The sequence below is a fragment of the Carettochelys insculpta genome, chromosome 6 (genome assembly GCF_033958435.1).
Source record: "Carettochelys insculpta isolate YL-2023 chromosome 6, ASM3395843v1, whole genome shotgun sequence".
Classification (NCBI taxonomy): Eukaryota; Metazoa; Chordata; order Testudines; family Carettochelyidae; genus Carettochelys; species Carettochelys insculpta.
Genome location: NC_134142.1, coordinates 13785657 through 13801244, shown reverse-complemented (window position 1 = coordinate 13801244; position 15588 = coordinate 13785657). Strand labels below are relative to the sequence as shown.

General features: G+C 42.7%; 1 protein-coding gene across 1 annotated transcript in view; it reads right to left on the bottom strand.

Annotated features, from left to right (window-relative positions):
* Positions 1-1657: 1657 nt before the first annotated feature.
* Positions 1658-15588, bottom strand: part of LRRC9 (leucine rich repeat containing 9) — a 107390-nt gene continuing 93459 nt past the window's right edge. The window contains exons 33-34 of the mRNA XM_074996300.1: positions 14327-14420; positions 1658-1904 (exon numbers count right to left, since the gene is read on the bottom strand). Of these exons, the coding sequence (XP_074852401.1) occupies positions 14351-14420 (70 nt within the window). The 3' untranslated portion in view covers positions 1658-1904; positions 14327-14350. The remainder of the gene's footprint in view (positions 1905-14326; positions 14421-15588) is intronic.

Sequence of the window (15588 nt, the reverse complement as noted above, 5' to 3'; positions counted from 1 at the left end):
GTAGACCCTCACATCAGAAATCCTTGCCAAGCATACACAATCCTCCCAACGGTGTTTCATCTGTTCCGATTGCAATATGACTAGAGGATCCAGATGTATCTGTTGTTTCATCCAAATGCATTATAAACTGTCTTCTAATAATTTACCCAACCTGCTTTTCAAATTCCAGCTTCTTTCCCATCTTCACTAACTTATTTAGTCTTCCATTTGAAATACTCAGCTGTACCATGCATTTTCTCTGGTGTTGATGTGTATTGGCCAGCCAGATCTGGAGTTATTCCAATTTACTCTTCTCTGTGCTTGCACTCAGTCTAAACTGAAACTTGAAAGAACAGTCAAAAGAAGTTAGCACAAAAGAAAGAAATGTGATCAGGGTTATTTCTTAGTGATGATGATCCTTACTCAGCTGATAATTTGAAAACAAGAAGAATGGATGGCTCACGGGTTTTGTAAAGACATATAGCTCTTTTCGGTTCTAGGCTCATTCTGAATCCAGCCTAGGGTCCAGGCTGGCAGTATTAGAAAGCAGTTCCTTTCTGCAAGCTGCTCAGTATGATGCTGGTGGTCCATCCTTTGTTAGTTTCGGAAGAGAGAGATAAGTCAATAAGACAATAGTCATGGAGCAGAAACTATCTTCACACCCTTATAGAAGATCAGTGTTGAGGAATATTGGTAGGACATTGTAGGGAACTGTGTACTGCAACATTTCAGGGCAGTATCCCTTCTGTTGACAAATATGGGACTTGAGTCTCTAGACTTGTAATCTGTGCACTTTTTATGAATACTAACATATTAAAGTCTTTTTTAAAAAAATCTAGTGGGTAAGGAAGATTCTCTACTGATGCACGAAACCACAGCGCTTAATATGTTTGCAGTGTCTGATATTAATGCCTGTCAGTACTTGTTAATTTTGTGCTTTGTTGGGCATGCAACTGCTCTTTAAAAGCTTCTATAGGTGATGCTTAAAAGCTTAGTAACCACTACATGCCTAAAGTGAACTAAATACATTGAAAGAACATTAAGGATACTGGAAAGCCAATGGAAGCAATTACAGTTCAGGATTACATCTGTGTTTCAGAATTCTAAGGTGTTCAGACTTCTTAACCACAGGACTTTGTGCCCGGCTATGCAAGGGCTAAATACTGATGCTGGCTATCTAATATTACTGAGGAGAAAAACAATAACAGCAGCAACAACAGTCTGATTCCAACACGCAGTCAGCAGAATTAAAGCAGGGGAAGATGCTGGAACAAAGATGTGTGATGTTTTTTTTGTTTGTTTTAGTAACTCACTCCAAAGAAAGGAGGCAATCAGCAAACACTCATTTGCAATCAGCAAACACACATAATTGAGATGGGACTTACTGCAAACCAACACGTCATTACGTGGAAGTTTACCATACGTTCTCAATACCGAGACACAAAGAAAAACCACCTTAACCTCCTTAATTTTGCTACACCCTGGAGCACACATTGCTGCACAAGGTGTTGGTTTGACTGAGAGCTTTTAAATCTTTAATTGTCAGTTTTCTGTGGCTGTACTGAATTACATCAGCATTACTTTGGGTGAATATTTAATTTTCTTGCCATCAGTTATTCTGTCATGTTTTTCGTCTTGACGAGAAAGTAATACAAGTAACAAAATGTTGAAGGTGCCAGTATCTTTAATGCAAAGATTTTCTTTTTTAGGGGGTGGTGATATTGTCTTAGTCTTTTCTTAAAGTCCTATTCTGTGCCATGTAGCCTGAACCAGGCGAACAACCATATGATGGAATATCTTCTAATCCAGTTGTAGGTTTCTGACCATAGAGACAGTCTCCAAACAGATGAGTTTTAAATCTCCTTAGAATTAAGAAGGGTATGGCAACCAAATTAATTGTTCTGAAAAAGTCCTCCTTTGCAGATCTAGCAGAGGATAAAAAAAGAGGGGGAAAAACATGTCATTTGTGGTGGTTAGTCAGATGTTCTTTTGGAGTTACAATGATTTCCTCCTTAATTCCACTTCTTGTTGACACTGATGTTAAAAGAATAATGAGTACTATGATCACTGCCTTAATGCTACTCATCCTTGTGTACATTGTGAAATCTTTGCACTAAGCTAACCAAATGGATGGAATCACAATGTAAGGCAAACACTAAAAACAACTGAACTCAGCTGTAAGATGGCATAAAAGCTTAGCATAAATTGATACACTACTGTACAAGTTATAATTATTGCCAGTAGACTGTACAGTAATTTGTCTTAAAGAGGTGCTTGGACCCAGAAAAATGAGAGCATGCATCACACTGGCTTAGTGAATCTGAATCGCTTTTGTCGTTAGATTTTTAATGTTTATGTACTTACCCTTTTACCAGTATGACTAACACACTCTGGGAAGGTGTATTAGTAATGCCAGGTTTAAGGAATGGTAGACAACTGAACAATTGATTATTTCCCAGGTGTATCTCCCTGTTTATTTGTGGATATGTGATTTATGCCTGCAAAGGCTACATTACTTAATTATTCAATTTTTAACAAGCTGTGGGGTGCTTAGAAAATAACTTTATTATGTCAGATAATAAAGGACGCTGTAGACTAGTACTAATAATGCTTTAATGAGTACTTAAAACCAGAATACAATTCTTTACGTGATAAATTAAAGAGTAAAATATACCAATTTTGACTTGATTTCTACCCCATTGAACTACCTACATTTATTTGCTTCAGCTTTAAGCCATTCTGGTGTTCTCCAGCACCCATTGTAGAACTGAAGCTCGCTTTTCACTTATCTGCTAACAGTTTAACATGGACGTCTGGGTCCAGTCCATTGTTCCAATTGTATATAGTTTAAAAAGCTCTGCAGTATTTTACTCTTTCCATTGTATCTTGGCTTCCCTGAGTGCTCTGCTCACTGCATTTTACTTGTACTGGCTATGTTTTCTAAGCCCATTTATGCCTTTTTTTCTCTGTATACACTTGATCACTGGGGAGCTTAAATTGACTTTTCTCCATTCTGTATCCTTAACTAAAAACGCACCATTAAGGTTGACTGAAGTCTTTTGAAAACACTTCATAAAAAATGAAAGGCCATAAGAAATTAGGCTACCAGTGTTTGCAAATACCTGTTTTCAGCCAAATTGATGGGAAGGCATAAGAAAGAACCGAAAACTTAAAAATGCTACTGATACATGTTTATATGATACCTATTTTGTTTGATTTGGCAAAGCACATGTCAAACATTTTGGGGAATAAAAATATTGAGAAATGTCAAGGAAACATTCTACCCTATAGGTTTTTGTCACTTAAAATCTTTCCATCTCTTAAACATAAGGCTAGCTCCAAGGAGAGGAAATGGATTAATTAAAATATTTACATCATCCATTTATTATTCTCACCATTTTTAAAAGGGAAAATACTTCTTATTCTCAAAAATGCTTCTCTTTAGTTAATATTGGCAGTCTCCTAGTTTTAATTTTACACAAGTAATGTTTTAAACGACACAACATATTTATCAGGTTTAGAAAGAGTGGGTAAAATATGGCTTTAAAAAGTAAAATAAATATGCTCAGTAAAACTGAAACTTCAAGGCTTCTTTCAATGAAAAGACGTGTAATGGCTGAAAACATCACCTATGTTTAATGTTCAGTACATGTGCAGCTAATTAACAAAGAAGCCTTGACAAGTCACCCGGTAGGAAGAAGGAGAGTAATTTCTGGACAACATACAGGGAAAATCTGTATGAGCATATGGAAATAAATCTGACTTTAAAAAGACAAATATCTCAAGGGATTTATGCAAAGTTAAAAGGAAACAAGTGCTTTAGAATCAAAAGTGATTTAAGTTGAAAATGGCAGCTAGGTTGTGAAAACAGTTGAGATCGTTCCCTTTAGCAACCAAGATACCAACCAATCAAGCTGTTTCCAAACTCTCCCTGTGTTGATGTTCATTACCAATAAATGTATATGTAAGAGCTTTAATGAATGTGTAAAAGAATAATGATGAGATTTTAAAGTTCTCATATTTCTTTTTTTTCCTCAATTGCTCATTGAGTCCTATAGGTATGAGCTACAAATTATGCTAAAAGTGGAATTTTTAAAAAAAAATGTATTTTGAAAGAAAACTCCCTATAAATTCATTTTGGCAGTAGCTCCACCAAATCAAAATATCTAAAATGCAGATTTTCTCAAAAATTAGTCAGCAAATTGTAGGTTTAAAAGCGCCCCAAATTAATTCTCCTCACAAGACACTATTAAAAATAAATATAATCCATGATGAAACCTTTCATTCAGTTAAATGAAAGCATTGCCACAGCAGTGTAATGTTATCTTTAGCAATACAATTCATTTTTAAAAAAATATACATTTCTATTCTATGTAAGCACCAGAAGAACTGCCAGACCTAAACTATTATTTTATTGAATACTATGAACACAAATTGCAGCCGAGTCATGTTTGCCTTTAAGAATTCTCCCGTTAATGGAGGAAAACAGCAGCAAGATCAACAAGGAAAGTAGCTAAGTACCTGGAGGTCATTCAGAAGCTATGAGTTCTATAGCAGAGGTACAAGGAAAAACTGTCAGTTTCCATCCCATTAAACAAGCTATGAGCTATGTGTTAGACTCACTAGGATTACCAGCAAACCCCTACCAGGATGTGTGCTAGCTCTTGCTCACATGGTACTATAAATTATTCAGTTCCTTTTATGCAAATAATGTTTCATAGGTGTGTAGGGAATCCAGAATGGGAGGGAGAGTAACATCCATTTAGAAGAATTAAATGCTAGGTGAAATGTTTGACACTTAGCAGACAAAAGTCATTGAAATTAGCCACACATTGTAAAGGTCTCTGCACACATACAGACAAACATAATTAGGGAAGGTCTATATTTTCTTTATATCATGACCTCCTTATGTGTGTATGTAACACAGCAGTAGCTGCTCTTAGAGACATTCATTCCCACATTCACAGGTATGCACAAGGGTAAAATCAGAGAACTGAGGACTTGCAGAGCATTGTTCTCTGATCTCCAGAATCTAAGACTTCATTTTTAAAAGAATGAATTGTTTCCAGGAAGCCTGGCTGGAAAGGGTGTTTTTAACAATGAAAACAGATTTTTTTTAACCTCTGGAGACAGAAGAATCCACGTCCATTTTTTTGCTTCTTTCTCAGATAAAACCTCCCGTTGACATTGACAGAAGGCCAAATTCATCCCTGGTGGAAGTCCACTAGAATTCACTGAACCAAATCCACTGTTGCAAAGGAAAAGAAACTCCATTGATTATAATGGAATTAAACCTGCTGACTGTAACGAGGAGCTATAGCAAAGCTACTCTGAGCACACTGTCTCTTTAAGACCCTTCTCCTTACACAGAATCACACAGAATCACAGAATCACAGGGGTGGAAGGGACCTCAGGAGGTCATCTAGTCCAGCCCCCTGCCTAAAGCAGGATCAACCCCAACTAAATCATCCCAGCCAGGACCTTGTCGAGCCGGGACTTAAAAACTCTAGGGATGGAGAATCCACCAGCTCTCTAGGTAACGCATTCCAGTGCTTCACCACCCTCCTGGAGAAGTGTTTTTTTCCTAACATCCAGCTGAGCATTAACAAGGGGAAGACCAAAACAATGAGGGTCAACAAATCCAGCACACCGCCATCACACTGGGAGGGGATGACCTGGAAGAGATGGAGCAGTTCACCTACTTGGGGAGTATTTTAGGCAGTGACTGAGGAACAGACAAGGATGTCAGTGCCAGGATAGGGAAAGCAACAGCTGCATTCGAGAAGCTCTGTCCCATATGGAGATTGCAAATAATATCTGCGAAGACAAAACTGTGGATCTTCAACACAAATGTGAAGAGTGTGCTCTTGTATGGATACGAGACCTGGCGTACAAAAAAGTCTTCAAATCACAAGCTACAGACATTCATAAACAGATGCCGGAGGTACATCCTGCACATCCAATGGCAAGACTCGGTCACAAATGAGGAGCTTTGGAACAGAGCATGACAAGAACCACTTGACGTTCAAAACCAGAGAAGGAGGTGGGGATGGCTGAGCCACGCTCTCAGAAAACCATCGTCCAGCACAGCCCATCAAGCTCTCCGTTGGAACCCCCCAGGAAAACGCTGAAAAGAAAGACCTCGGACAATGTGGAGAAGATCTACTGAGACTGAAGGACAACAACTGGGGTCCTCCTGGAGTCAGCCAGAAGTTTTGCCCCAAGACAGAGTGAAGTGGAGGAGACTTGTAGATGACCTATGCTCCACCCACAGTGCAAGAGTTCAAGAAGAAGAGAAGAGTGCTCCAAAACTCCAAACTTTTCAGAGATGTGGGCAACACAGACACTTGTACAGCACCTCCACAGGCCCCACCACACAGCCTGACCTCACACACACCACAGGTACCTGCACGGATGTTGTCTGGCTCCATGTGGCCCACATCCTTGGAAGGGCTGTGAAATTTCCAGTTGAACTGGACTGAAGTTCCTCAACAAGATGCACGGCAGCAGGTGCATAACTGTGGCAGCAAGGAGCAGCGAAGGACCAATAGGATGCATTTATATCTTGTGGGCATTCCTGACCCAGTTCTTGGCTCTTCCTTTCTGTTATTGGTGTTTTTGTGGCATGCTCATATGCTGTATTCTTTTGGGACTCCTGCTCCCTGTAAACTGAGTGCATGGGCAGCTGCCCAGGAGAGATTCAGGTGCTGCCCACGGGATTGGCAGAGCATCCACAGCCCGCAGCCTGTGTTTCTATTGGTGGTGCACATCCACACATACCTCGGTGAACGTAACAAATTTATTCCACCCGCGGACGGAAAAAAGTTAGAGGGAAGCCTGTTTGGGACCTCCTCTTCCTTACCCTCTCTCAAAGCAAACACACATCGTGTTTTATGGTGTTACTGGTTTTCCACCACTGTGAGGGAAGAGGAAGCAGAGCCAGGAGAGGACAGGCTGTTTGGGCCAGAGAAGACAGTTCAGCTCTGCCAAAACCAACCCTGTCCAAGGTGGCTTTAACCTGCACCACTGCAGAGCACTGCAGACACCCCATCCTCCTGGCTCCAGCAGCAGCTGACCCACCACCTGCATGCGAGGGCCTGGGGGTTGCTGCACTGGTCCTGTGCCTCCCACCGCCGCACCCTGGAGCAGGTGCATGCCACGCGGGGTTTGCGAGATGCATCAGCATCTTGGCGTGCATTTTTCTGTGCTCTTCTGTGTGCCATGGGGTCAGGACCTCCTCCTTGCCCGCCCCCCCCAGCCACACACACGTCTACTTGGGGCTCTCCAAATCCTCCCCAGACCCCCCGCGGGCCACGCTCCTCTGTAGGGAACAGACCCTTGCACCCCCAGGGCTCCCCCTGGAGCAGGGCACCCCCAGATCACCCTGGCTTCAGGTACCCCCACTCCTGGCTGGCAGGGCCCACCCCCGGGGAAGCAGCTGCGCTCCCTTATTGCACAAACCCCCTGCCCCCCAAATCACCGCTTGCCCTGCCCCCAGCCAGATGCAGGGCTCACTCACCGATCTCCCCCAGCCAGGAGCCGCTGCTTTGCGCCCCTGCCATGGCCCAGCCCCGAAGAACTGGTAGGAGTGCACAGAACACTATGGCTGCATCTACACTAGCAAGTTCTTGTAAAAGATTTTTCGAAAGAAGCGAGGGCCTTTCCAAAGAGCCCATGAAGCATCTACACACAAAAAGCGTTCTTTCGAAAGCAAAGAATGTGGTCCTCCTTTCGAAATCGCTCTTCCTTTCCTGTTTCAGGAAGAGTGCGCCCTTCTGAAAGCTTCTTTCGAAAGAAAACTTGTGTAGACGCTCCACAGGGCCCTTCTTTTGAAAGAGCAGTCTTCATTTTTGATCTCTGACCTGTTCTTTTGAAAGCGTGGGGGCTGCGAGGACGCTCTCTTTTGAACGAGCAGATCACGGTTTGGAGCCACTTTTTTGAGTGTGGATGCGCTCTTCCGAAAGACCTTCTTTCAAAAGATCTCTGGAGTGTAGATGTAGCCTATGGGTGTCTCCAGCCAGTGAACTGAGTATATCTCCCCTGTTGGATGTTTAAGTTGTTGGTCTTGGCTCTTCTTGAGGTTATCCCTTTTTTATCCGTAATCTAATCAGAGAGAGTCCTTGTTAAACCATCTGCAGCTTGTCTACCCAGTCAGGCTGTCTGTGCCATTAAACAAAGTCTTGCTTATCAGTGTGTTAGCATTATCAAAACAAATGTTAGATATTAAGATGATATAAAAGTACTTATGTTTTATACAAAACAAAAAGCAGTCAAGTGGCACTTTAAAGACTAGCAAAATAGTTTATTAGGTGAGCTTTCATGGGACAGACCCACTTCTTCAGACCTGGCCTGTCCCACAAAAGCTCACCTAATAAACTATGCTTGACTGCTTTTTGTTTTGATAGTGTATAGACTAGCACGGCTCCCTCTCTGTTACTATGTTTTATACAATGCATGTAGGATGTTGCATGTATTGTTTACACTCACTTATACCTATGTGACAGCATGCATTTGTGTTGTGAACCTCTGCGACTATGTAACATCAAAGAGGGAGAAAGGCTTGTGCAGTGCAGATGATGGTCTCGAAACAACAAAAGATTACACCCTGTTCGCTACATGTCAATGAGCCATATTAGAGATTTTGATATGTGCATTTCATTCCCACCCTACCAAAAAAAAAAAAAAAAAGAGAGAGAGAGAGAGGGACCTGGGTGGGAATTGTTGCTATCAGCTGACTTTCTCAGGGAAGAGGATATAAAAATATCTCACAGAGAAAAATGATATTATTTTGTTTTCTGAACTCTCATAGGGCCATAGTCTCTAAACTGAAGCCCTGGGTTTGCCCTGAAAGACATTTTGAAATGGTCACTACAATTTTGTCACTCTTGGGAGTTAGTCTGCAACTCCTTTGTGTTACATGCTTACTTGAATCTGTAACTTGCTCTCATTTCTTTTTCTTTGATAGTTTATTACAGGATTGGCTACAGACATTTTCTTCGGTGTAAGCAGTGATGGTCAACCTATCTCAGGGTAAGTATGTAAAACGTCCGTTACTCTTCCCAAAATGCCCATGAGACTTTCAGTGTATGATAGGTAAGCAGGTTAGATAAATTCATTAATCTACCCAGAGGGTTAGCTGTGTTCCATGTTAGTCTGTAGCTTCACAAGTATCTCTGTCAGATGTATCTGTCAGTTCTCTGTCAGATGTATCTTCCTATATAGTTTGTCATTGGTGACCTGCTGCATCCATCCTATTCTCAGGCTCTTTCTATAAGAACTCCTCTCAAATGCCAAACTCCTTCTCTTTGAATCTTTCGTTAGCACCCATGTCTCACATCTGTACAATATGCTGCTGAATACACAAATTTTCAAGACACCCAGCTTCACTCCTAAGCTAATTGCTTTGCTTTTCCAGATCTTATCCATCGCCTTCAAACTCACTCTTGCTTTTGCTACTCTAGCTGCTATTTCCTTCTTACAGTCTAGATCATATATCATGTTGCTCCTCAGATAAGTGAACTTCTCTACATTCTACAGTTTGATCCTGTCTACGCTCATCTTCTTTCCTATTTCATTATCTCCATATACTGTAGTGTCTCGATTTATGCGAAGGTTGTGTTCCCACGCACCCTTGCATAACTCAAATTTCACGTACGTCAGGGGGTGGCTTTTTCCCTGGTGGAATGCACATTCTGTAGTAGGGGAAGCAGCAGGAACACTGGGAGCTCTTTTTGAAAGGTAAGCCCTGGGGTGTGGGGCAGTTGGGGAGGGTTAAGCCTGGTGGTGGGCTGGGGCCATGGGGCAGCTGGGAGGGGTTAAGCCTGGGGTAGGTTAGGGCTGCAGGGGGGCAGGGAGGAGTTGAGTCGGAGCTGTGTGCGGCAGGGGTGGAACGGGGGGGGGGGGGTTGAACCAGGGTGGGGGTGGGGTTTGAGCTAGAGCCATACATGGGGCTGGTGAGCCAGGCTGCGGGGAGTTTGAATCAGTGCCGAGTACAGGGGGTTTAAACCGGAGCTGGGGGTTGAACCAGGGTTGGGGGAGGGTTGATCTACAGCCACGTGCAGGGGTGGTGAGCCAGGGTGCGGGGGGTTTGAACTGGAGCTGCACATGTGGTGGAGGGGCTGAACCGGAGCCATGCTTGGGTAGTGAGCCAGCAGGGGGTTTGAATCAGGGCCAGGGCAGGGTGGGGTGGGGATTGAGCTGGAGCCGTGCATGAGGGGTGGTGAGCCGGAGTCAGAGCCGGGCACGGCGGGTGAGCTGAGCTGTGCACGAGTGGTGAGTGGGGCTGTTGGCGGGGGGGTTGATTCAGGGCCACACGGAGCTGCAGGGGGTTGTACTGGGGCCAGGAGTAGTGAGATTTTGAGTTGTGCTTAACTCTTGTTAATGCGAGTTAAACACAACTTGAAATCGCGCATTTTGAGCGTTTACTGTACCATTGTTTTTACATTTATCGATGTTCAAAATCAGTCCATACCTCTTTCCTTCCTCATTTATCAGCTGTACCATTCTTGCTAGGTTCTCTTCATCTCCTTCAATGATAACTTTGTCATGTGCGAACCTCAAAATTGTTAATTCTCACTCTGTGCACCGATATCCCTTCTACCTCTTCCTTGATCTTGTCTATTGCTCTCTCTAGGTGTGTGATGAAGGTACTCTGTGATATTGGATCTCCTTGTCTCTCTACTTGTTCAAACCAACTTCCCAACTCTCTGCATGTTCTCAGCACTGCCTCCGCATTGTTGTTGCTATCCTTCAACAACCATATCGGTCTGCTATCCACGGCCTACGACTCCAACACTGCCCAAGTCACTTTCTGATCTGTATTTTCAAATGTCTTCTGAAAATCGACAAAGCAATTGTAGATATTCATCGAGCTTTCTCCGCTATCAGTCTTAGTGCCAATATCTGCTGTATGGTACTTCTATCTTTCCTGAATCTCGCTTGCTCATCTGCTAGGTGTTCTTTAATCTGCGATTTCAGTGTCTCCATCAGTATCATCATCAGTACCTTGCCTAGATGACTTATTAGGGCAATCATTCTGTAGTTCTCGCACTTCAATGCACTTCCTTTCTTCTGGATTGTCACCAGCATGGATTGTTACTAGCACGTCCATTCCCTTAGGTGCCTTCCCTTCTTTCCATGCTATATTACATAGTTGGACCAGTTAATGAAGCAAATTAAATAGGATGTGTCCCATTCCTGCGAATATCAAAGGTGGGGAAATTGCCCTTGTTATGCCCCTCTGCCATATATATTGGACAAACCAGACAGTCTCCGTGTCAAAGGATAGACATAAAAATGACATCGAGAATTGGAATACACATAAACCTATGGGGTAACGCTTTAACCTCTCTGGACTTTCAATAATGGATTTAAAAGTAGCCATTCTTCCACAAAAGAATTTTATCATAAGATTACAGAGGAAGACATCTGACTAGGAATTCATTTGCAAATTTGCTGCGTTTAACCTTGGCCTGAACTTAGATTTTAATTATCATATACATTACAAGGGCAATTTCCCCACCTTCGATATTGACAGGAGTGGGACACATCCTACTTAATTTGCTTCATTAACTGATCCAAATAGTTACAGGTAACCCTTTATTTTTCTTCACACCTTACCCCTACCCTGGCTATATACACACTGGATTTTGTTTTTTCTCTCAATCTTTTCATCAGAGGATGTGAGTTTTACCCACGGAAGCTCGTGGCCTAATAAATGTGTTAGTCTCTAAGGTGCCACAGGACAGCTCGTTATTCATTAATCTCTCCAATTCATTTAAAAGTACCCCCAAACCTTCAGACTGAAAGTTAGTCACGCAAGACTGGCTCCTGCTCCCAGTGAAGTCAATGGCAAAAGTTCCCGGTGACCTCAGTAGTACAAGAGAAAGCCCATAGCTAGTTTCTCTACTATGTAACCTGTGTTCCCATTTCTGCTATCCTCATCTCCCCTCTTCAGCCTCTTTTTTATGTGCTCCACCCATCTGGTGGATCACGGCTTCATCCAGACTCTCTGGGGATGGGCCTCTTTCTCTACATAGATCTTTCCATTGCTTTTTAAACAGGCTTTGGCTCAGGGCCCAGGTTTGTATCGCTCCAGCATAACAGGGGCCCAATCACCCACATGATACAAATAACAGTGGAAATCTGTATATGACATATGTTGCTCCCTAGTAACTAAGGCCCTGAATCTACAATTTACGAAGCAGGAGCAGACTGCCGTGCCAGTGCAGAACTCTGTTGACTGCACAGATTCAGTGGTCTGTCCTGTAAATTGCATTACTGCAGCTTATGGCATTATTGGGGCTTATGGCCTAAACTGTGATCTCTTTTACCCCCGTGTAATCCAGAATAACTCTGAGGAAGTCAATGGAGCTACTCTAGATTTACACCAGTGGTGGGGCTTGTCTGGATCCAGACCCTGAGGCTCGGGAATTCCATCCATGTTATCTGGCCTACAGGGGGTGGAGGTTTTGGAGCTCCAATCCTTGCAGGCCAGATCAGGCAAGCTATGATCTGGATACAGACCGCAAACTCTGTTGGGAGCCAGAAAGTGGATCTGGGCTTCGCTGCTGGTTGTTGCTGTTCTCCCAGCTGGATGGGGGTGCGGGGGAGCAGCAGCAACCTGGGCAGTCTGCCCAGAGGCTTCTTACTACTACTCTGATCAGCCCAGACAGCTTCTGTGCCCCCCGTCCCATCCAGACCTTCACTCTTACCCCCGTTCTGCCCCCTCCTGCCCAGACTCTGCACCCGAAACCCTCCACCCCTTGTGCTCAGATCCTACACACCCTCCTGTACCCTCTTCCTGCCCAGACTTACCACCTGCACCCTGCTTCAGCCCCCTCCCTCCCAGACCCACACCCCAAGACCCCTGCACCTTTCCTTTCACTTAGACCACCCCCCCAGCCCAGTCTTTTGCTTCTCACTTCTGTGGCCCCTGACTGATTTGTCTATGGGTCAGTGATCCCTGATCCAAAAATGGTTCCCCACCCTGATTTACATGCACGTATAGAGCAGAAATTCCTGACCTTGTGGCAGAGCTGCTCTAGAAAATCCACAGTGCAACAAAGACACCTGCTGGCTGTTCTGCAGACTGCACATCTTTAAAATGGCTGCAGCAAACAAAGAAAAATGCTACCAAAAAGGGCTGACACATACAGGAATAGTGATAGGCTGATAAGCCATCTTTGTGTTTAGCAGTTATTTATCCATCTACAATTAAATGTAAGAAACACTGATTCCTTCTTACAAATGTACAGTGTTTACAAAAGAAAAATAGATTAGCATTACTTTAATTTTTAGAACATTTCTAAAATATACAAATCTCAAGAATTACAGTTTTCAAAATTCCAGTATTTCCAAAATATTAAGACCTAATGGATTATTTTTCAAAAATGCAATAATTTTAGTAATTTACTTTGGGCCTGACATGAAATTACATGAAGCTCTATGGTGTACTTAATCACATTGAAACAAATGCTCTGATGTCTTTCACTGCTTCATTTTCAAATAATTATTTCAACAGTCATGCTAAGTTTTTAAAAAATGGAACCAGTTTAATGCAATTTTTATAGCTTTGTAACTGATGCTAGTGATATCATCGGCTATTTAAAATTTCTGCACTGTAGCTTAAAATATAAATGAAAGCAATTTGGATTCTAAATATTCAAGGTCATTTGTTGGCTTCTGATTTCCTTGCACAGTTTGTATTGATTTCAGTGGCTGCACTTAAATACATGGGTAAGCAAAAGGCTCACTGCAGGTAATACAGGCACACGTATTATAACTGAGTGGTAGACTCTCAGTCATGCAGTACAGTACCCTGCACATGTTTTCAAATCAGTTGCCCAAATCCTGCATGGGAGTTTTGGCAGAGTAAGAATTTGCAGGATTGTTCCCTTATCCACTGATACTGTTCCTTCTCATTTACCATTGCAAGATGACTTACCATGCTACAATTTTTTCCAGTCCAGTTAAACCAAGGAACAATAAATTCATATTTTTGTGAAAGTTCCTGAGGTTGTTGAAAAAATCCTGCAGAAGAAGGAGAGACCAAATTCTGCCTTCAGCTACACCAGTATAAATGTGGAGAAGTGGTTTACTTCAGGGGACCTCTTCCATTGAAGTCAGTGGCTATACATCAGCATAGGTGAAAGCAGTATTTGTCCCAAGGTATAGCTATTGTTTGGACCAGGGTGTTGTATGAACATGAATGTTGGCTTCATCAACCTCAGGAACTCCATTAGTTAATTCATACTTTATCATTATTAATTTTTACCCTGTGAGTGTGAATCTAAACAGATTGAGACAAATTATACCATAGTGTAACGCCACAAAAGTCAGTAAATACCAGAAAAGAGTTTGGCCCAATATTTCACTCATGTCCATTTTTCTTATTGAAGTTTACATTCGATTTGGCCTGGAGGGGGCTATGGGCTGGCATCCTGCAAGAAAAAAACATTACAAAGTTAAACCATAGTGATAGCTCTATAAAGCAGGAGGTAATTTACACCAGTAATGGGAACAACAGACTCTCACTGTTACAGCACAATAACAAATCAGCTAATTTATATTTATTCCTATTGTATGCTTAGTTGACAACCATTTTCGTATGCTGAGGTCAGTAGGAAATTTGTCATGGACCTCACTGGGGTCTCGATTTCACCCTATATGTTCTGTGAATACTTTCATATGTAATCCAATGAAATAACTTTTATGAGTAAAATTATGAGTAAGTAGTACCTATTATGAGTAAGTGTTATAAGTAAGTCACTTAGACGTCAATTTGTAAAGGTGTTTAGACATTGCATGGTGTTGCAAGGTCAAAGTGGCTTAGATGGCTTCTGAAAAGCACTTATATCACTTATGAGCCTAAATCCCTTTGCCTTTGTGAGTTAAGCTCACAATTTATGAGGTGATGAGGTATACCTTACATCAGCACAGATGGGGTTAAAGTGCCAAGAGAGGCCAATTAGCCTCAGACCACACTTGCTGACGAACTAAGGAGCAAGAAGATTGAAAAGGAAGCACAGCTGGGCAGTGATACGTGGGGTGCTTGTTGCTAGTAAGAACCTGAAAACAGCAGGGTAGGAGAGACAGACCTGAATTTGTCAGTTTGAGGGTCCTTGGATTAGAACCTGGTATTTAGGGTGGGCCTGAGTTCCCCTACCAGACATTGTGAGGCTGGGACAGTCACTCCAATGGAGTTGGAGGCTGCCTGAGAACTGAGGAAAGAGACTCTGGTACTATCCCAGAAGAGGCAGACTCTGGTGACTTGGTGAGAGGTCTAAACCACAGAAGAGCAGCTCTTCATCTTCGGACTACCAAGAGAGTGGTTGCAGCGCAAGTGACTGAAACAGCTTGAGCAACCACCAGGTGAGATGGGGGCAGCAGGGAGTAAATCCCCCAGCCGAGCCAAGTGGTGAGTTTCAGACCCCATGACAGGTTACCCTACACACGTATGACTAGGCTGATACACAGATTTTAAGCAAATGAAATGTGCCATTACTGGCTTATAAATGACACTCTTCAACATATGATGAGATGTTCCACTCTGAAAGGTTTTCAGTTAAGTTCCAACTTGGTGATATATCTGGAGACTGGGAGTGTGTC